A 21,998-nucleotide genomic window follows, 5' to 3' on the forward strand; every position below is an offset into this window, starting at 1 on the left:
ACGTGCACGTCATAGCGACTGGTCGACTGGTTGACTGCCTGTCCCCTGGTGGTCAGTGCACATCATAGCGAGCGGTTGAGTGGCCTTAGCATATCATTATCATATTACGCTTTGATTGCTGAATGGCTGACTGGACAACCAAACACTTAGCTTATTAGACTTTTATTATATAGGAAGGATGCCACCTCAATAAATTCAATTAAAAAAGAAGAAAAGAAAGCAAAGTTTATCCCCAGGACAAAAGTAAGGAGAAATGAGCATCTGAGAGCCCGACACTCAGCAGGTGCCCAGCAAACTTTTTTGGAATTGAGACAAACCTTTGCAGGTCCAAATGCATCCAGTTAAGTCCCCATCCTTGACACCCCCTCCCTCTCCCCCCCAGCAAGCCTGCAGAGGGTTTCTGGGTTGACAGGTGATCTGTGCCCTGACGTCAGGCCTCTGAATGGAAGGAGCTGTTTAGGAGATAATGGGCTTATCTTGGCCTTGAGACGGCTGTGTTGAAAGAGAGGGAGGAAGGGACTCGTTTGTTGCTGTGGCCTGGAATGTGAAACATCTGCTGACATCCAACCCACCGCTTCCTCAGGTGCTTTTTACTCCCCGCAAATTGCAAGGTAATGACAAGTTATAACCCCGACAGCATGCTTCCATGGGGAGGCCCACTGTTCTGACCGAAGAGAAAGGGCAAAGAGATCCTCCCTCATGAGGAGAATCAGGCCTGGATCTCCTCCAGCCCGGCCTGGGCAAAGCAGAGAAACCCAGGCCTCAGAAACCGACCACAGGCCCTCCTGCTGGAGGCACACCAACATGCTGAGGGAATCTGTGAGCAGGGAAGGTGGAACTGTCCGTGGGAAAGTCTATCCCAGGCCTGGGGCTTATCTGGGATGAACACTTTGAGGTCATTTGTTTTAATTTTAACAATAATTGATAATCAAAGCACTCAGCCATAAACTGCCCATCATCACCAGATAAGACTATTTTTAGGAAGGAACAGATGAAAAGGATCTATAATAATAAAAGCATAATATGCTAATTAGACCAATGTCCTTCCGGACAACCTTCCTGATGAAGCCAGGGCTGCAAGGGAAGCCTGGGTCCCAGGTGCCAGAGGGAAGCCGGTGCTGGCAGCTGGGGGAAGGAAGGCCTACTCTTGCACGAATTTCATGCATCGGGCCTCTAGTACTGTTATAATAACTTGGTTATTATTTAACAAGAAAGGAGCAAAGGGAAGACTAGATAATATAGGCATGATGCCATTTATACAGCTTTGCCAGGAAGCTGTAGTTAACATTCTCCAAGTCTGTTCCCTGTAGATCATTAGGGGGACTAGACAATAGATGTATGCCCAGAAAGCTCTAGGTGACATGGGAAGATGCTTACCTGTCAGTCACACCTGGGAATGAATCAGTGGTCAGAATAGGCATGATGTATTCTATAATACATGATCTGTTTATTGTATGTATGTTCATCACTGCAAGGGCAAGAAATCTGAGAAACTTAACTCCAGAGCAAAGAAAGTTCCCTCTCTTGCTCTCTTAGGACTCCTGTTTCAGGGGGCATGCTCCCCTACATCACCCATGTCACTTACAACCATGTAGGACCCACACCATGGATTATAGATGGCAATTAGCCTGATGCTACCTCGGACTCAGCTCCACCATGGAATGGAAACTCTGGACATTGGCTTTGCTTTTGGCTCTGCTAGAGTCCCAGCTACACATTTTCCAGGACTGGATTAAGGGACCTGAGACTTTGCAAACTGAGGATGTAACTCTACACAAATAAAAACCACTCATTCTCCCCTGCAAGTCTTAGAAAGTTTCTTTTCTTAATATATTGCAAGAACCCCATTCCCACTAGTGATGGAGAAATTCTACCCATTCAATCCTCTGGCAATAAAAACAGTGCTAAGTTGCCTGAAATGACCCCATGTGCACTCATGCCTAGAAGGCACATCTTCAGGGCCCACAAGACAGGGTGTGCGTATTTCCCTGAATGACACCCCAACTCCCTGCAGTCTTTACAGTATCCCCCTGTAAGGACAGCCGGTGCATTTGTGCAGGGCCTCAGGCTTCAGAGACTCTTGTCATGCCCAGGAGCCATCTGAGAAGCCCAGTGCCCTGGTCCAGTGCCTGAGGAGGAGGTACTGGGGCCACATGGAGGGAAGGGGTGAGAGGTTTGCTCAGGGTCAGTTGGGTCCTGGGCTGGCCAGAGAGACCAGGCATGGAGGCAGCTTCCTAAGCTGATAAGGAACTGCATTTAAAACATCTGGCATAAGCAGCAGCTGCACGAGATTTCCCCTCTAAACTTCAGTTCAGGAAACAGCTCTGAGATTCTCCCTCCTTCCTCATTTCTCAGGCTGCCCGCCACCCAGGAGGAGAGAAAGTCTCAATCCCATTAAGAAATCACCTTTGTTGTTCAAACAATTTAAGTCACTTTAATGCCATGAAATCTCTCACCTAGGAACAACGTGACCCAGGATTTGTGGGGCCCTTCTCTGAGCAAAACCCCAGGGATTTTACATAAATGGTGTTGGGACAAGGGGACAGCTATCTGGGAAAATATGAACACACCCAGATCCCTCCCTCCTCAGGAGAAATTCCAGGCAGATCATATAGTTAAACATAAAACATAAAACATTAGATAACTTTTGTTATAACCTCAAAAAAATGGGCTATTTAAAACCCAAGAACTAAAACAACCTAATGAATTTGAGTACATTATTATAAAATAAGAAACTGATTTAACAAATGGACAGAAAAGTGCTAACTAAAAACAAAAATCCAAAATTGCCGGAAGCCAATTCCAGCATGTCAGCAGGGCTGAATCATTTGGAAATGGCTGAGGGCATTTCCCCAAACCTGAAAAGGATGCATAAAATGACTGCTTGCTGCCAGACAGCTAAGGGCATCTTAATCTACATGTTATTGCCTCCTACTGGCCAAACACCTGAACCGCCGTAGGCAATTCTTCCAAACCTGACAATGGATTCTGTGTACTAAACCTTGCCTTTGATGTATATCTTCGTTGCCTTAGGACAATTTGTGTTAATAAAAAGCAAGGGGTCCTGAGACAAGGGAGAACTTAGTTCCTTTAGCTAAGTCTTCTCTGGCTCCCCATAATGCCTTCCAAAATTATGTTCATCTCTGGACTCTTATTTAATTTACACACAGTGCTTCTCCAGATTCCTGAACCCTTCTAGATGCTGGATTAAGACCACCGGCATTACAAAATGACAGAAAGCTGACCTGCTCCCACGTCTGCCTCAGGCCCCAGTGAGGTCATGGTTGACCCCAGGGAGGCTGATGTCATGGCTTGACCCTGAGGGGAGGGGCTTGCTCCAGGTCTCCCCTCCATGCATGGCCATGGGTTTTGGTTCCTCTGAGTTAACAGGTGCCTCTGCCCTGGGTCACACAGCAGCACTACTCTCATTTCCACATTAAATCAATCATTTCCTCTGCTCATCTGGGCTGGGGCTGGGGTCTGTGATGGGAACAAGTCAGGTGAAGCATGGGGCCGGCATGTGGATAGGAGGGTGACTGGATACCACAGCCCTCCCACCCCCTGAGCCCCTGCCAGGCAGATACTACGAGCAGCTCTGGGTCTGGCCAGCCTTCTAGGCTATCCCTGCAATGGCAGGTCTGACACCAAGAACAGGAAGAGTCCTGCTATACTGCAACTGGCTGTGCCCCTCGAAGCCCAGTTTTCTTCACCTGTAGAACAGGTGCAGTAAACATTCCAACACCGTGGGCTGTACTTTGAAACACTCAGACCAAGGAAGGCCCAGAGTCAGGCTGAGAGGAGGTGGTTACACCATTCTATGAGTGGGTTAAAATTCATGCAACAAGAGTATCCCTTTTACCGTATGATAACTTAAACTAAAATAATAAAAAGAAGCATTGTGACCCGGGTAAAAAAAATTTGCTACCTTTGGTACAAATGGCAAATTTGCAAAAACCTAATCAAGAGCTCCTATAAACTGAGAAAAATAGGTCAAGAATGTGAACAAATTGTTCACAGAAGAAAGACAAGGTCCTTAAACACACGAAGGTCAGCTTCACCCATTAGTAAGAAAAACATAAACGGAAATGACTGAATAAAATAAAATATAAAATGTCATTTTTCACCACTTATATTGGAAAAGATAAAAACGTTTTAAAAAATACAGTGGACTGTTGAAAATGTGGGGGATGGGCGCTCCTGCTCACCCCCCTGCTGAGGGGGTGATTAGGGTCAGATCTTCATCAAGAGGAAAAATAAACATAGGTCTGATTCTGCGATTCCATTCCTGGGAATTTATTCTGCAGATATACTTAGATGTGTTGAGAGGTGACAAAGGTAGAAGGATGGCATTCTGGGTTAGTTTATAATACTAAAAAACTGGAAATAGCTTAAAAGTCCACCAATACACACTGGTTAAATTATGCCCCTCCCCCATGGCCAATGTTGACAGCGGCCAGCTCTGTATGTACTGATATGGGAGGTCTCCACAGTATCTGGTGGCAAAAGTGGGGTCAGATCATGTGTAGGGGGAGCCACCCTTGACACTGCTCATATTATGTATTCTTAGAGCTGGTAACCGTGGTGGCCTCTGGGAAAGAGAACTTACAGGTCCACTAGGAGGCAGGGCCAGGGATATGCTTTCTCTTCCCAACCCCCGGGCAAGGTTTACATTTCATACCCTGTGCGCTTCTTGCTGATCCAAAACCAAAACATACTTTCTTGAACAAGACAGTTCATTGAAAAGGGAGACCTCAGGCAGGTGTGATAGCCCCTTCAGATAATGGAAATATTCAAGACACCCCCCCCCGAAAACCACACCAAAGCTTAAAGTTTCCCAAACTCACGGGGCTTTGAGGAAGACAGGAAGGAGACGGACTTACTTTGAACGCATTGGACAAAGTTTGGGTTTTTTGAGTACGGAGATCCATGTTTATTAATGCAGTCTGCAAGAGAGAAATGGGTGGCACGTCATTCTTCAGTCAGGAGGTGAAGCAGGCTTTAGAGACAGTACTTCAGCCTCTTGGGACCCCTGGGAAAGCAGACGATGCACGCTGACCTGAGCGCCACAGTCCGCCAGCAATAACACAGTTTAGCTTTTGTTAATACACTTTAACGAAACATTTTAGCACTGACCCAGGGAAGTGCCTCCAGCGAGTGGCAGACGGTGCACACAGAGCGTGGCCACGCACCGTCCGCAGCTCCTCCAGGGGGTTCCCTCTGCCCGTGTACGGAAGAATCACTAAGAACATTCAGTACGTTTTCTGATCGTGGTCAGAGAGCTAAACTTCCATTTCAAATTGACATCCCCCCCCCCCTGCCCTGTTTGGAAACACGGCCCTTACTGTGAAAGTCAAGCTGACGGAGGTGCTGGACGCAGACGGACACTGGCCGTTCCGCACGGGCATGGGGGTGGGGACGCGAGGCTTGGCCTCTTGAGCACGTGCATCCCGGGATGACAGGAAGCTTGAAGGTGTGCAGAACGGGTGTGGGACCAATTCATCTGCTCCTTCCACAGGTCCCTGCTACTTCTCCCTGCCTAAGGGGACACTGGCACGGCAACCGATGGTCCCTAAAGGGTGGGCTCGTGGGATAACTGGTCATCCTTTGCCTCAGGAAACAAACCTCGCATACCCAGGAGCGAGGCCCGCAGAGACCAACGGGGCGCCCAGAAGCAGGCGGGTTCCCGGGATTCGCAGGGCCAGTCACGGGTCCACTTGGCCTGCTGCCAGATACGGACCCAGAGAAGGTGCCGCTAAGAGAATATAAGGCCAGCGGGACATTTACCCACGTGGACTTTACACAATTAACAAGGAAGACCCGGAATACATTTCTCTCATTGTAAGTGATATGCATCCCCAACTATCTTATAACGGTACTAGTTAAAGGAGAATTCTCAGGGGAACCAGGGCCCTTCAGGGTGTTGGGGAGGTCAGTGTCATCGTCCTGACAGGACTCGGCTGTCGTTTGCCCTTTACTCTCACTCTCCCCACAGCGTCCAGTAGAGCTACCCTCGCACAATGACATCACTGCTCAGTGGCCAAGAGTGTTTGCTTGTACATTCCTGTCATTCAAATGGAATAAAAACATTCTTTAATGTTCTCAGTTTTAATGACCAGCATGGCAAATATCAATACCTACAGCCCGCGTGAATAAAAGCTCTTCGGCATCCTCAGTAATGTCAGAAATGCAGAGTCCTGAGATCACAAAGTCTGAGAATTACTGAATCAGTCCTATTCCCAAATATAAGCTAAGCCTGGACTCAGAGCAGGAAAGAGGTTTGCAAATAATGGCATTGGATTGAGGTTAACACGGATCATCATGGTACAAAAGACACAAGTGTTTTGACCTACGTACGTGCTCTGGATAGTTTCAAACTCTCTGTATAATTAAGCAACCTTCCCTCCAGGAATAACTTGGTGAATGAGGTTTGGATCCATTGTTTCTCTGACATGTAACGAATATCCCCCAACTACGCCTTTATGACAACTAAAGGAAGCAGTGATTTAAACTTACCTAAGTATCTGGGATAAAAGTATTCCTGCGGAAAAAGAAAAAGGGCAACAGTTTACTGGCACAATATGAGGCTTCCTCCACAGCACAGTCCCCAGTTGGTTCATCGAACCTCGCCTCTCTCCCCCAGTAGATAGAAACAGACTCTCGGGGAGCAGGTGTTTGAGGACAGCGGAGAATTTCTCCACAGATGACTCAGTGACAGGACCAGCAGAGCGAGAACCACCCAGAAAGCCACTTCCTGCCTGGAAGACGGAGGCACGAGGGAAGTGAGAGGGCACAGCCCAGGCGGCTTCTGCAGAACCGTGAGCGTGGTTAGATTTTCTGTAACCAGCAACAGCGAAGCCCTTCGTGGCGACTTAGAAGGCGCCACTCAAAGTGCCTCAGAGGATGAGAAATAATGCAAGTCAAGGCCAGGTCTTAGGCCCTTGTGGATGCAGGGTCCTCACAGAAATGTGGAGACCTTGTGTGACTATCCACACATAGGCACTGGTGTGCATTACTGTGTTTGTAAACCAAAGTGGTGCTGGGTGAGTTATGGAGGGTGTCAGCGAGGAGTCTTTTGTCCATAAATGCAAGCTGAGGCTTCTGCACTGCACAGGGGACTGTAATATACGAGAGCCACCCGCTCTCCCTCGAGAGCCACCCGCCTTCCCTCGGTGAGAAGCCCTTCAGGCTGTGGCTGGTTAAAGTAGCCCCACCATGTCCACTCTGATCTCCCCCTTTGGGCCAGTCATGGGACAGTTTGGCCCTAATTCCCCCCCTTAATGGAGCCAAGTGGCTGACTAAGCAACGTCAGCCACTAGATGTTGGGTGCCAACTGCATGCTGGTGACATTCCACATTTTTTACATTATTTTGTTTGATTCTCACAACCACGTCCAAGGAAGGTCTTTTGTATTAACCCATTATCATAGATGAGGAAACTGAGGCTCAATGGGGGCGGTGGCGTGTGACTGAGGTCATGAAGCTAGAAAGGGCTCCCAATGGCATACTGCATCCCGAAAGAGCGTGGACGGGAGCTGGTGCGTGGCATTTGAAGAGTGATGGCAGAGGTGCCCCCAGGGCCACCCACACAGGGCGTGGGGCTGCTCTTCCACATATTTGCCAGCTGCATACACTGGTCCTGGCACAGCCTCATCTCTCACCTTCACTCGAATGCGTGGCCAGAGCTCCCTCCTCGCTGTTTGTGAAAGAGGCAGGTTGGGTGGTGCCACGTGAGGGTAATGAGAGTTCTTAGACTGGGTGGCGCTGGGGACACTTTGCTAAGATGCACTCAGATGAGATTTTAGAAAGCCATGTTCCAGTAAAGATGTGATTTAAAAAAAACAGCCTCTTAAACCCGTTAAAGGAGAAGTCATAGAGCAAGTTTGCTATGTCAGCTTGTGTGACAGTCGCCAAGATAAGGTTCAGTGCAAATGTGACAAAGAGGCCAGGTTTGGAGGTCAGAGCTACGAGGTCAGGAGGGATTGCCCCTCCTTGCCAGTATTCAGAGGCCCCTGGCATGCCTGCTTTCACTTCTCTTGCTTTGGGTCAGGGATTGGCCAACTTCCGAGCACAGGAAAGGAAGCCAGGCCAGGTGCGCGCTGGTGAAACCCCTCGGACCCGAGGGTGGAGGAGGCTTGCTGCCTCCTTCGTGGGGTGCAAGCGGGCCGTGACGTCTTTCTGGGTTTAGAGGGAGAACAAAGGCCACAGAGCTTTGTCACAAACGGAAAGGTGTTGGTTCCGAAAGAGAAGACTTAGAATGGATGCAACAAGTGTGCACTCATTCCGGTTTAGGAAACTGATCATTAGGTTAAGAAAGAACTGAAAACAATGAAAAACTCTGAGTAAAGGAACCTAATTATACATAAACATTTACAAGATCACGACTTCCCAGAAAGGTGTATCATATTGTTCAAAATAGTGCTTAGTTTATAGCTATGTGTAGTATGTTTTAATAATGAGTTCTACTGTTGTGAAAACAACAACACATTATTAATAGAAAAACCGTGCTCATTTCTCCTTACTGAACCACACCTAAGGGGAATGTGGTTACTGAAACCACAGGGTCATAAAACCTGGTGACAATTTATCCTAATTTGTGTGTTAGATCTATTTGGGGTGGGAAAGGGCTATAAACCATGTGCTAATTTGCCTGGTAATCTAGGAGCGAGAGGGTTAACCCTGAATAAAAGCAAAGCTAACACAAATACACATAAAAAGTGTTACACACTCTCCCGGGAGAAAGAGACATTTCCATTTGTCCTTCAACGTTCTGACAGAAGAGGAGGGCTATGAAAATCGTCCTCCCCTTTCTTCTGTGAATAAAGGCACCAAACACAGAACGTAGAGCCGGCCCCACCTGCATCACAAGTTGGTCAGGGCGTAAACCCTGGCCTAAGGCCCAGGAGCTGTGTTGGCTCGATGAGCAGCATGCCATGGGGATCCACCGAGCAGAGGCACAGCCCATGGGGATCCACCGAGCAGAGGCACAGCCGGTCACTGACCGCAGGGACGGCTGCAGCTCTGCAGGGCCTGTGCGGCATGCAGTCCCCAGCTCCAGGCACCCCTCCTGCTCCTCCACGGCCATCCCCTTGTGCCCAACACACACGGTGGGGCAGGGAGAGGGGCCTAAACCAGCAGGGAGCTCAGGAGTGGCTGCAGCCCACTGGAAAGCCAAGCTCTCCAGGTTCTTTTTCATCGCCAGTGCTGGGACAAAACTGAAACACGAGTAACCAATGGGAGTTGATACATACTCTTCTGGATGCTCAAGGCTCTGGTATGAACAGCAGAGGCTCTTGGGCGTGTGAAAACTCTGGTCCCCTCACTAAACCCCAGTGACCACGTTCGCTGCAATCCGTACCTGCCCACAGCACGTCCCTCTGCACTGTGCACATATGCTTCTCATGTGCTATGGGCACCGGGCAACTGCAAGGAGGCCTGAATGGAGTCTCTGGGCTCCTCTCTAGCCACGCCTGGGCCCCCAAGGATGAGGGTTGAAAGGTGACTGCACAGGCCCAGCATGGGACTCCAGGGAAGTGGAGGGGAGGGCTGGTCCCTCCACCAAGTATTGCATTAAAAGGTACAGCACTGATTGTGTGAGTGTAGCTGGAAAGACCCATATGAGAGGTGGGTTGTGCAAAAACTCTCAGACACAGCTAGTTACAGTGTCTATCCCCAGGCATGGAACTATTCACAGGAATGAACCTCATAAAAGTGATTTTTGTTCCCAAATACCTCTTCCCCGTAGCAGAGATACCCAATTCTCCTTCCATCCTTAGTAATAGAACGTTGCGTTTATTTTAGAGCTGCACTGTATACTACATTCCCAGCTTCCTTTGCAACTAGGGGTGGCCATGTGACTAAATTCTAGCCAGTAAGATCTGAGCACAAGGTAAAACTGAGCGAAGAGAGTTGGGGGAGGGGAGCTTTGCTTCTCCGCCTTCCTTGCTAAAGTGCAGATGTGATGTCTGGTGCTCCAGCATCTTGGCGGGCGTGAGAGGAGGCTCTGAAGACAAAAGCCACGCACCGGCACAGCAGAGCACGAACAGGTCATGTGCGTCTGTGGGCACTACTGAGCAGCACTCCTCAGCCTTCCTCCCGCCTTTTGCATGAGAAACACACTTCTATCTCCTTGTTTACATTTCTCAAACGGGTGCAGCAAAAAATACCAGGCTGGCTGAATTTGACAAATTAGTGCCAACAGAACTGTAATCACCCGCAAAGTGAAATTCTGAATCTACCAAGGGTCAAGATTTCATGAGTTCATGAGGACGTCTGGGAGCCACGCAGCGCAGAGGCAGTGACAAACCAGGGTTTAGGCCAAGTAACAATACAAGAAGGAGAAGTCTGCGAGTGTCATAGAAGGCCGCTTCCAAGAGGATAACCTGATGATTAAGAATGTGGACAAAGCCATCACACATTTCTTTTGTTTGTTTGCAAAAATATCTCCATTTATGGTCAGAAGAACATTCTAAAAATCATGGTTTTCGGAAAAATTGTGCCTGGCTCCCTCCCCAAATTCTTACTTCCATCTCCCTTTGTTCTAAAACTTTAGTGCCTACTTGCATTTATACTCTGACTTTTATGAAGTATGAGATGGACCAAATTTGTTTCTACAAATTTTACAGTTTCATTTCCCAAGATTAATTTTTATACTTACGGTGTAATACGATGTGTTTTAACTGGAGTCACTCTCAAAGACCTCTCTTCCTGCACCCAGGCGCTCTCCTGGCAAAGCCTCTCTCACTTTTCACAGCGCTGGCTGATCATCAACAGCTTTGCTCAGCAAACTCCTTGGTTCTCAAGGCCAAAAGCAGCAATGTCACTCACTGAGTGAGGAAGATGTGCTGACAGGAAGGAGCAGGAAGCGGCTAACCCTCACGGGACTCGGGCGTGGTGGTGGACCCTGCCTGCTAAGCCAGCCACCTTCTTACTGGGGAAATGAGATTTACAGGGGCGAACCAACAGACCTTTATTCAGATTATGTCTATACCATCCTCACATGTGGAAGAAGGCAGAGAGAGAACCAGAAATGGCAGCTGTGGAGGTGGAGGAGGGGCTGCCAGCCAGGGAATGCGGCACCTCTAGACCCTGAAAGGTGACTGAGGATGGATTCTCCCCGAGGAACCTCTAGAAGGAAGCAGCCGTGGGACACCTTGGTTTTAGCTGCTGGGACCCATTCCGAGGTCAGACCCCCAGAGCCGTAAGTTTACGCTGATTGGCCACAGCCCCCGTGAGGAAGCAGCTGTACTCCCTTTGCTTATGTCATCCTCACCGAGTCACAGAAGGCAGCCGCTCCTGTCTCCAGCGACATGTGGCCGCTGGAACTTGGAGAGCTCCAGCCGTTGCCCTGGCTGCACAGCCCCTGGGCTGAGATTTGCGCGCTGTCCATCTGCTGGAATCAAAGACCACACCCCAAGGGCCCCAAGCAGGGTGCCTGCGGGTAGAATACACACAGCCAGGGGCGTGGCTGGAGCAAAGAAACAGAGCCAGAAATCCAGTCTGTTCTGGACAGGGAAGAGGCCTGCCTGATTTCGGGTGCTGGAGAGGGCGCGCTGCCTCGACAGGCCCGGTGAGAGGGTTGGGCTTGATCCCAAAACGTTCAGGGGAGCGGCTGTGCTCGTTGTTTGGGGTTGTGAATGGGCGCAGACAGGCCAGTAGGGGAGCTTTACAGGCGAGATGGAATGTCAGCCTGTCCATGATGGCCCAGGGCAGTCAGGGAGGCGATAAGCAGGAGACATGCCCCAGGAGGAGGCCTCAGGACCAGGCCGCTGGTTACAGGCAGTGGCGGGAGGGGATGGAGAGCAGAGGGGACTTGAGACTTTTACCCAAGGCCTGGTCCTGAGGTCTGAGCAGCAAGGACCAAAATGGGGAAGGAGGAAAGAAGCCAGTGTGAGGGAGGAAAAGACGAGAGTGTGGTGGGAAGCGTCGCTGGCACCCACCCACAGCTTACAGGCTTAATGGTGGCGGGAGGAGAGCCCGTGACCACCTCCCCTCCTCCTTCACCCCTCGGATGGCACAGTTCTCTCTGTTTTAGGGAAACCGGGCAGGTACCTAGGAAGACACACCCACATCACAAATGCAAACTCGCACTTCTCCTTTTTCGTTTCTTTGGGAAAAACAAAATGATGCATGTTTCCATCACGTAAACTAGAATAAAATACCTGCCAGAGTACAGGAGTAACAACTTAGCAGTTAAAACAATCTTGGGGGCAAAGGTATTTTTCTCTAGCAGTCACTCTCTAGCTGGTTGTATAGACAGTTATACACGCTCATCTTCTGAAGGTCTCCATCGCTTCAGCGTTTCCATGTTAAACTTGGAGTTGGGGGACCTGAGTTTCCATCTGAGTCCCACCACTCCTGAGCTAACTTGGACAAGTCCCTTAATAGATTCTGGGGCCTCAGTTTCACGGGAGTGCTTAAAACGAGATGATGCCCAAGACTCTCATCTGCCACAAACATCACTGCAAAATTCTTGTTTGTTCCTAGCTTAAGAAAGGGAAATTTACGAGCACTTGGGTGCCTCTCTGGATCCAGGCTAAATCACAGCATGCATGTGGTAAGCGTGATGTGGACAAGGATAATGCGGAGAATGCATCTGGTGATGACGGCTGTAGCAAGCACGCAGTGCAGACCCAGGCAACAGATTCCTACATCACAAACGGTGGATTTGCCTTTGAAGTTGAGGAGTTTGCTATCCAATGAGGCAGGAGGGAAGCACAAACCCACATGCCTATGTCAGCCCCTGGACAACTGCCAACAGGACCCTCCTCAGCAGCCTGCCATTCCTTTCTGAAGTGTCGTGCTAAAGAACTGTGTGTCCGCAGCAGAGGGTTCCAGGCAGGCTGCACCTGCAGCCGCCAGTCACCCAGCCATCCCAGGCAGATGGCCCCGGCCAGCCCCAGGGAGGCCCCGGGCCGCTGAGTGTGAGGCTGCAGCAGTGACCAGGGCACCCCGCCCAGGAGTGGGCGGAGCCCAGCCGTGTGATTTCCAAAGAGCCCAACATTCCAAGAAGAGATCTTTGAAAAACTGGGTCTAGATGGCAGGCTTCAGAGACCAAAGTGGGAAAAATGTATTTTATTATCCTGGGCACTAACACCAGAAAGAAACAAATTTCAGCTGCTATTAAAAAAAAAAAACAAGCCCAAGAAAACAAGTATGGTATTAAAAAGTATGACAGTACTATGTTACTATCTCTCGGGAATATTACATTTTGAATCCCTGCAATCAGTCAAAGCAGACCTGTGCCTCTGTCAGAGGGAGATAAAGCACTGATGTCCTTCTGAACTTCTTCCACTTCCAACTCCGCTTTAAAAATTAATCCAAAGCTTTTAATGAACGACTGTGTCAGGGTCAAATGTACAAGGCATATGCACCAGGTGTGCAATGAAACCACTGGCCTATAATAACCACTGAGGAGGCACAGGGTATCTCCAACATCAAACCCACAACGACTCTGTGCATTACAGAAACAGCTCCCGGTGTGACCTTAGAGAAACCAGGGGAAACAAAGCGTGAAGGGGTTGGGACACCTGCCAGTGGTGCTGGAGACTGTTCACCTGGGAAGTGTCTGAAATGCCCCGGCCCAGCCCCTTGGAATTTCAAGAAACGGGCCATCAGCATCAGTTTCTTAAAAGGGCGTTTTGTTCCTAAATAACAAAGACAGGCGTTCAGTGTTTTTTGAAATGTCTTTAATTGGTTTTCCGCAGATGTTGAGCCCATTGGCGAGGATGAGGTGTAATTTATGGGCCTGGCCTGTTATTACGCTGGAGAGCCTGGCGCTAAGTCCCTGCAGACTCCTAGGATTAAAACAAACATATAGGTAGGCACAGGGACAGCAGAAGGCGACTGGGGGGAGCCAGGCAGGGTTTGTATCTCGCTCAAGGCCCACCCCCAGACAGTGGCAGCCTGGGTGCCGGGGACCTGTGGGTGCTGGCTCGGGTCTAACCAGCCGTCTGCAGGCCTCTGAGCTGTGCAGGAGCCAACTCCAGAGAAAGCACAACCGGTCGAACAACAATTCAGCGACCCAGCCCCTGTGACGGCTTCCTCAGGCCTCCAGTGGCAAAAGCCCAAGTGGGAGAGGTCCCAGGAGAGGAGGCCTGGGCCCAGAGCGGTCAGTGGGAGCAGAACCACTTGCTCTGCGATCAGGATGCTTCGCAAGCAACAGAACCCGTAGGAGAGGGGGCAGGGGCTGCACAGGGTGAGGGACCTGGGCTCAGTGGACCCACAGTTGCGGAGAGAAGATTATGTGCCTGTGTGTGTCTGTAGGTGTGTCTATGTGTCTGTGAAAGTGTACTGTGTGTCAGTATGGGTGTATGTATCTGAGTTATGTCTGCATATATGTGCATGTGTAGGCAATCCAATAAATGCCAATTCTGGTGTAGCCTTTCACAATTTTTTCCTACCAACAAGTTGTCTGTATGTGTGTGTGAGTCTGAGTGTGTGTGTATGTGTGTGTGTTGGGGAGGTAGAGTGGGGTGGGGAGGGCAGGTGTGGGGCAGGAAGGCGCAGGTGAGCAGCAACTATCCTGGATGTCACAGCCAAGGTGTCACCACCCCGGCTCAGGGTCCTGCATTTCAAAGGCAAGTCACTGGGGCTGACAAGGTCCCCCTCCAACTCCCTCCCCACCTTCCTACTGGAACCCCACTTCTGCCCCCAAGACACCCCTTAGGCCACCCCAAAAAGGGGTAACTTAAGGGAGGGGCTTTCATACTTCTGTATGGTGGTGCTCCTCCCCAAGCTGTCCCCAAAGAATCTGGGATCTCAGGATGACAGGTGTCCTGGGAATGCAGATGCAGTTCAAGCACGCAAGCTCTGAAACTGACTGCACCCTGAAACTCTCCTCGGCAGAGAACCCATCACAACTGTATTTCCCGGCATTTGCAAGAGCTGGGGGTGGGGTGAGAGAGATGGGGCACAGAATCAGAAAAAGTGAGAGACAGAGACAGAGAGAGAGGCAGAGAGAGAGAGACAGAGAGAGACCAAGCTAGAGACAAAGAGAGACAGAGACAGAGACATGGAGAAAAAGAGAGACACAGATAGACAGAGACAGAGACAAAGATGGAGAGACAAAGAGACACAAATGCACTCCAGCACAGGCCAGTGGCCAAGCATGTTGTGAAGTCTTCAGGGTGTGCCACTAGCCAGTTGAGAATAGTGTAAATATTATTGTTTGTATCTCAAATTAAACGGGGTGGTGGGATAAGAAACTGCAGCCTGGAATTTTTCCTACCAACAAGCTGAGGGGCAGGGGCAGGCCCAGGTGCTGCCAGGTGGTGACATGTACCTGGACAGCAGGTCGGGCGGGTAAGCCTTTTGTCCAGAATCCTTTCAGAAAGCAGAGGGCGATTACTGAGATGGTGTCTTTAAGGCGTCCCGTCCGGAACCCACCTGCCTTAAAGGATTTACGTAGAAAGGTGACCTGCTGGGCTGGCCCGGGTGACCTTTCAGAAGAATTCAGGAGAACCCCTGCGGAGACAGCTGGGGGATGGACTACCCAGGGCCCTAGAACAAGGAAAAGCAGGGGAGAGGGAAATGCCAGGAACAGAGAGTAACAACACCAAAGGAAACAAGATAAGGAGGGAATGTAATCACCCCTTGGGCTCTGGAGAGGACAAACATGATTAGCAGCGGCAACAGCGGTGGCCTGGGCCACTCTCCTGGGCCCTGGGCCACTCTCCTGGGGCCAGAAAGAATGTGGGTGGGAGACAGTTTGCCCCCAGGAGGGAAGCAGGTGACCAGAATGCCTGAGAGTCCCTTCCTTTCCAGCCAGGTGTGTGATAGCCCCAGAAATCAGGAAGAGCCATGGCACTACCAGCTACCTGCTAAAGAAGAGCTTTAAGATTTTATATATATATAAATATATATATGTATATTGATTGATTGATTTCAGAGAGGAAGGGAGAGGGAAAGAGAGATAAAAACATCAATGATGAGAGAGGATCTTTGATTGGCTGCCTCCTGCACGCCCCCTACTGGGAATCGAGCCCACAACCCTGGGCAGGTGCCCTTGACTGGAATTGAACCCGGGACCCTTCAGTCCGCAGGCTGATGCTCTATCCACTGAGCCAAACCAGCCTGGGCAAGAAGAACTTTGAAGATCAGACTCCTTCCCTTGTCCAAAAGGGGAAAACAGCCCAGTCTGGAAAGATTGAGATCAGAGAGGAAGACCTAGCGCACACCCAGCGCACAGCGCATGCTCAACAAGCATAAACCTCCGAGCTCCGGGAAGAGGGTTTGCAGCCCAGAGAGCTGGCTCCAGGGGCCCAAGTCTACCTCACCCCATCCCCAGCTTCCCCTGTCCCTCCTGGAGGCTTCCTCTACCAGGGTGTCCCCAGAGGCCCAGGAATGGGATTAGGACACGCAGCACGGCCTTCTCAGCCAGCAGGAAAGAGCAGTGTTGCAAACTCCACCAAAGGCAGAACGAAATCGGGCAGGTGTGTGATTACAGCGGGGCCTGGCACCGCGGACGGGCGGGCTGCTTCCAGCATCCTAACCCAGTAGACAACAAGGTAGGGCAGGTGGAATCAGCCACTAAGGTGACCCTGGCCTCTGAGGACTGGCACTGCCTACAAGCACACCCATCAGAGGGTCAGGTGATTACAACCCAAGAAGTGCCAATTCTGGTGTAGCCTTTCACATCAGGACACCATGGCCCTGGAGGTCCTGTGACAGTCACGTGGCCAGGTCCAGGGGACTTACTATTTATTTATATAATATATATATTATTGATATTTTATAGAGAGAAAGAGAGAAAGGGAGAGGGATAGAGAGCTAGAAACATTGATGAGAGAGAAACATCAATCAGCTGCCTCTTGCACAGCTCCTACTGGGGATGTGCCCAGCAACCAAGGTACATGCCCTTGACCGGAATTGAACCTGGGACCTTTCAGTCCACAGGCTGACGCTCTATCCACTGAGCCAAACCGGTAGGGCCAGGGGACTTCTTAAACTAAATAAGGCCAGTGCTCATCATCCTGGGTCACTCCATCAGCCTCAATCAAAAAATGCAAAATGAGCTACCTTTGCATGCAAGGAATAAGTACTTCCTAGTGAGAGCCATAAACTTTTTGGAGCAGAAGAACTCACAGGACTACCTCTTTCAACAGTGCTATATTCACTAAAATACATTAGCAGTGAATAGTGTTTGGAGGATCTCACCCCACTGCCAGGGAGATGGAGTGGGAAACCTGGACACATCCAAGTGGACAACTGGTCTACCAGAACAGGTGGAACTCAAATCAGCCCCGAACCCTGACCCCTGACCCTTAACCCTAACTCAGCTCCTCCCAGCATTCCACACTGCCCCTCAAGGAAAAGGAAAACAAGCCAAGGGCCAAAACCAGACAACAAAGCACATGGTCTCCACAAAGGTCTCCACAGGACGCAAGGTGCAGGTTAAAATGCAGGGCTTATAATCCAACTAACGGGTTACAGAGGTAAGCAGTCCAATTTGGGAAGCTGATAAATGATGGAAAAAATGTAATATTTAGGGGTGGAGGTTGGGTTGAGAAGGAGGACAGAATTCTAGGAAGTTATAAAAGGTGTTGCTATGAAAAGGAGTTTACAAACTTCTGATGGGGCTGGAGTGTAAGAGGGGACGCCCCACCCCCACCCCCTCAACCCCCAGCATGGGAGCGACTCAGCTGTGCCTTGGAAAAGAGGGGAGCCAAGACCTCACAGGGATGTGCAAACCCCAGCACAGTGGCTGCATTCAAGTATTGGGTTAGTGAACACGTTCTCTTTTTTTGTCTCCACTCCATACACGTGCAAATAAAGTTAAAATTACAACATAAAAGCAATTCAAGTGAGAGAGGGGATCGACATTCTGGGAAGAGTGGCACAATGGTTAATGCATAGTATGTGCGGACAGGAAGGGAAAGCCAGGTCAGGGTTTTTCTGTTCTGGGCAGGCAGGGGCTGGGGTGGTAGGGCAAGCAAGGGATGGTTGGGTGGGTGGCAGCCTAGTTGCTCTCAACTCTTGTCGCCACAAGTGCCATTAACCAGTAAATGTTCCAGGTTAGGCATGTGGATGGAGAACACTGCACCTGTCACACAAGCTCACAGCTGGGCAGGGATCCTTGGTGGCCAGGCACACAGCCCTGCCACTAGGAGCTTCAGAAATCTCTGCAGAGGCATGAGTCATTGGGCTATTAGGATTAATCATCAAAGAAAAGGGAAAACAGCGAGGCCAGAACAGACCCGTAAAACTGCTCCATAGGACAGGATTGAAACTGTGTGGCTATTGACACTGAAGGCAGTAACACTGGAGAAAATAACCCTACCATAGCTCAGCAGAGGCAACCACTAACGGTGCCAGAGAGAACCACACAGCGGGGGTCAATCGTTTTAGAGCTTGTTTCCAGAAAGGGGACCTAGAAGGGATTGTCAAGTCAACTGATCAGAAACACAAGTCCAAAAGAAGCCTGCATCGGTCACACAGAGCCATTCGTTGACTGCATGAGACATTTACTTCATTCCAGAGAATTCTTTAAAAGAAAAAATCTGGTAGAACCAAAAACAGCTGTGAAATCACCCTGACCTCACAGCATTAAAGTGATGTAATGTAAGTCCACCCCCTTTCTTTCACTACTGCTTTCCAAAGTCACTTTCCCCGGAACAGACAGACATCCAGGGCTTTCACCAGGTCCCACAGGTCACAACTACCATGCATGCTCTTACACATCTCCGCTCCCTAAAGATCGCACAGCTCCTGCACAGACGCCAAGTCCACACCTGGGCTGCTCCCTGCCTGCACTTGGCTGCCTGGCGCCCTACAGTCTCCAAGGACATTATTAATAGAAATATGTCCTAAGCCAGCACCATGAGGCTTCTGCAATCACCAGCTGTTTCTAAAAGAACACCTTGCTGAAAAGGGCTGGTGTGTTTGTGTGTGCGCGCACACACACACACACACACACACACACACACACCTGTGCTGGGGCCCTTTCCTAACTTCCACCCTGAGGTCCCCCTGACCTTGTGACCCCTTCCAGGTACCCCCCTCCATATATATTCTACCACTATTCCTGTAATCATATTTTGGGACCTACTGCTACAAGCCATTCTAGTCTATATATAATTGATTATATATAATTGATTATATATAATTGATTATATATAATTGATTATATATAATTGATTATATATATATATATATATATAATTGATTTTAGAGAGCGAGGAAGTGAGAGGGAGAGAAAGGGAGAAACATCAATGTGAGATAGGCTGCCTCCACATGTATCCCTACTAGGGATCAATCCTGAAACCTGGGCATGTGCCCTGACCGGGAAGCAAATCAGCGACCTTTCAGTGCACAGGACAACACTCAACCAACTGGGCAACACCGACCAGGACCCAGCCCTCACATCTTTTAATTCCTCTTTCAGGCAAACCCTCTACTCCTCTTCATTGAGGATCAAGAAGCTCTACTCCTCCGATCCAGTTAAGGGAGAGGAGAGGTAGGAAGCTGTTTGTTTTTTAACCATGGTATTTCTTTTACATTTTAAAAACAGCCTCTAGTTTATTCTGGTGGAGGTGTCCTAGATTGCGTATTTCCTTTAAGGTGGCTGCCTTCGGAGGTCTACAGAAGAGAACTGCAGGGTCTCAACAGGACCCCCGCTCCAAGATCTGTTTCTGCCTCCAGCTAACAGGAGCACCTGAGGGTCACCTAGAGAATTGGGGCTCAAAAGGTGTGGAGGAGGCTTGAGGGTGAGCCGGGGTCCAGATACCCCAGATTCCTGACCTTCCACCATTCCCAAGCGCAATGTCCCCGTTTTTAAGAGTTCCGGGCGTGACTTGCAGCAAGGTCCCCCCACATGAAGGAGACTCATCTCAGACTCTGTCAAGGGGAGTCTGAGGAACTCTGGGACTCCCTACAAGGGCGCGCACGGATGGATGTTCGCAGAGACGCGGTGCTGCAGGGACAGCACTCGAGGTGACCTGGCCGCTTGAATGCTCCGCGCCGCGGTCCCGCCCAGCCGTGGAATCCCTGAGCGCCAGAGGCACACACCTCCCCACTTCCTCACCTCCCCCGCCGGCGCCCGCGCGCCCGGCCCCCGCGCTCACCGTCTCGGGGTCGTTCTCGAACACCTCCCGGGCCTCCTCCTTGCTGCACAGCTCCTCGACGCATTCCCTCTCCAGGTGGCCCTGCTTGGCCTCCTCGAAGACCTGGTACGCGCGGCGCTGCCTGGGCCGCAGGAACTGCGCCGCCTCGCGCGCCCGCAGCATCACGGCTACCGGGACGCGAGTGGGAGGACGGCGCGGGGAGGAGCGCGGAGGAGCGGGGAGAGAGAGGAGAGAGAGCGGGGGCACGCTGTCAACCCGGGGCCCCGCACGCTCCGTCCTCCCCGAAGCGGGCCCGGGGATGCAGCGGCGGGGCGGGAGCGCACGGAGTAGGGGCGCACGGGCCGGGTTGGCACGCGGGCGCTGGCGTTGCCCTTGCCCCCCGGGTGGCGGGGTCTTTTGGGGAGGGTCTCTCGATCAGCCCCCGCCGCGGCCCCCCGCGCGGTACTCACTGTGCGCGGACTCCGAGGCCAGCAGGAGCAGCAGCAGCACAGTGCCGAGGGCGGCGGCGGGCCCGGGCGGCGGCGGCATGGCGAGGCCGGGGACCGGAGACCGGGACCGGGGACGGGAGCCGGGCGGGCAGCCGGGAGCGCGCGCGGTCAGAGTGCCGGGGAGGCCGTGGCGAGCCGCGGGCGCCGCGGGGCGGTGGCTCCGGTCATCCTGTGAGGCGGCTCTGAAGGTCACATCCCGGCGGCGGCGGCAGCGGCGGCTGCAGCGGCACCTCGGACTTGCGGCGGGTCTGGGCGGCGGCGGGGAGGCCAGGGTGGCCGGGGCGGGGCGCGCGGCCGGGGGCAGGACTGGCCTCGGGGCCGCGCCGGGCGGGCGGGGCCGATAGCTCCCACCCGCAGCCTGGCGCCCGAGCTGGTTTCAGCTGGGAAGATCAAAGATTGAAGGGGAAGCAGGTCACGGGGCGTATCTACTTCTCACGCCGGCTGCTTAGACTGCTAGGGGAGTTGCTACTAAATCGGCGATTGAGTGTATTAATCCGAATGGGGTAAAAGGAAAGAAGAAATAACACCCAGGTACAACGTGACCAGGTACTAGAATAGGACCATTTACTACAATTAAACCTCTTTCCCACCCCACCACCCCCAACTCAAATCTACCATCTCCTTTTTGGATTCTTCATTCTTAGGGAAATTTTCTCCAGACTTAAAACCCACCCCCCAAAAAAAGACAAACTGAGGTCAAACTGAATCCCAATGAGGGCCAGGAGTGACATTGAATTATTTCCTTCTGTAATCTGTGTTTTCCATAATGATGACATTGAAAACCTTGAGGTTTCCCAGTGGACATTTAAGCTGAAAGCAACATTGTGCTTGTTCACAGAGACCAAGACTTTCTGTCTCTCCTTCCTAACATTTCGCAAAGTTATAGGCAAACACACACAAACAAAACCAAAACACAGCAGACCACTCAAGGGCGGTGGTGGGGGGTGGGGGGGGTGGGGGGGGGGGGGAGAAGCAGGCAGTGTGGGCCCAGCATGCAGGAAGACGGGGTCCTGGAAAGGGACTGGCCTCTGGAGAATCCTAGTCCGATACCCCTCCAACCCCAACATGATGAGAAAGGGCAGCAAGTCACCTCCTCCTCAAATGGTTGGTCATTTTGCTTGTGGGTTCAACACTTCGGTCCAGACCCGTTTCTTCTCCCCTTTCACAGTAGGAGAATGAAATGTCATTGCTGGTACAATTACTTTAGGTCATGGACTTAAAGGTAGGTTGCCGGAAGCCAGTTCCAGCATGTCATAATTGCAAGAGTTTCATCGAAAGGTTGATGGAACTTGGGGACTCAACAAGGGCTGAGTCACATATGTTATTGCCTGTTGGAAATGGCTAAAGGCATTTCCTCATACCTGAAAAGGATGCATTAAATTGATTGCTTGCTGCCAGACAGCTCAGGGCATCTTAATCTACATATTATTGCCTCCTCCTGGCCAAACACC

General features: G+C 50.9%; 1 protein-coding gene across 1 annotated transcript in view; it reads right to left on the reverse strand.

Annotated features, from left to right (window-relative positions):
- Window positions 1-20,839, reverse strand: part of GAS6 (growth arrest specific 6) — a 47,709-nt gene extending 26,870 nt beyond the window's left edge. Inside the window, exons 1-4 of the mRNA XM_008143905.3 lie at window positions 20,509-20,839; window positions 20,060-20,226; window positions 6,514-6,538; window positions 4,881-4,943 (exon numbers count right to left, since the gene is read on the reverse strand). Of these exons, the coding sequence (XP_008142127.1) occupies window positions 4,881-4,943; window positions 6,514-6,538; window positions 20,060-20,226; window positions 20,509-20,587 (334 nt within the window). The 5' untranslated portion in view covers window positions 20,588-20,839. The remainder of the gene's footprint in view (window positions 1-4,880; window positions 4,944-6,513; window positions 6,539-20,059; window positions 20,227-20,508) is intronic.
- Between the last annotated feature and the right edge of the window lie 1,159 nt (window positions 20,840-21,998).

The sequence above is a fragment of the Eptesicus fuscus genome, chromosome 8, assembly GCF_027574615.1.
Source record: "Eptesicus fuscus isolate TK198812 chromosome 8, DD_ASM_mEF_20220401, whole genome shotgun sequence".
NCBI classification, from domain to species: Eukaryota; Metazoa; Chordata; class Mammalia; order Chiroptera; family Vespertilionidae; genus Eptesicus; species Eptesicus fuscus.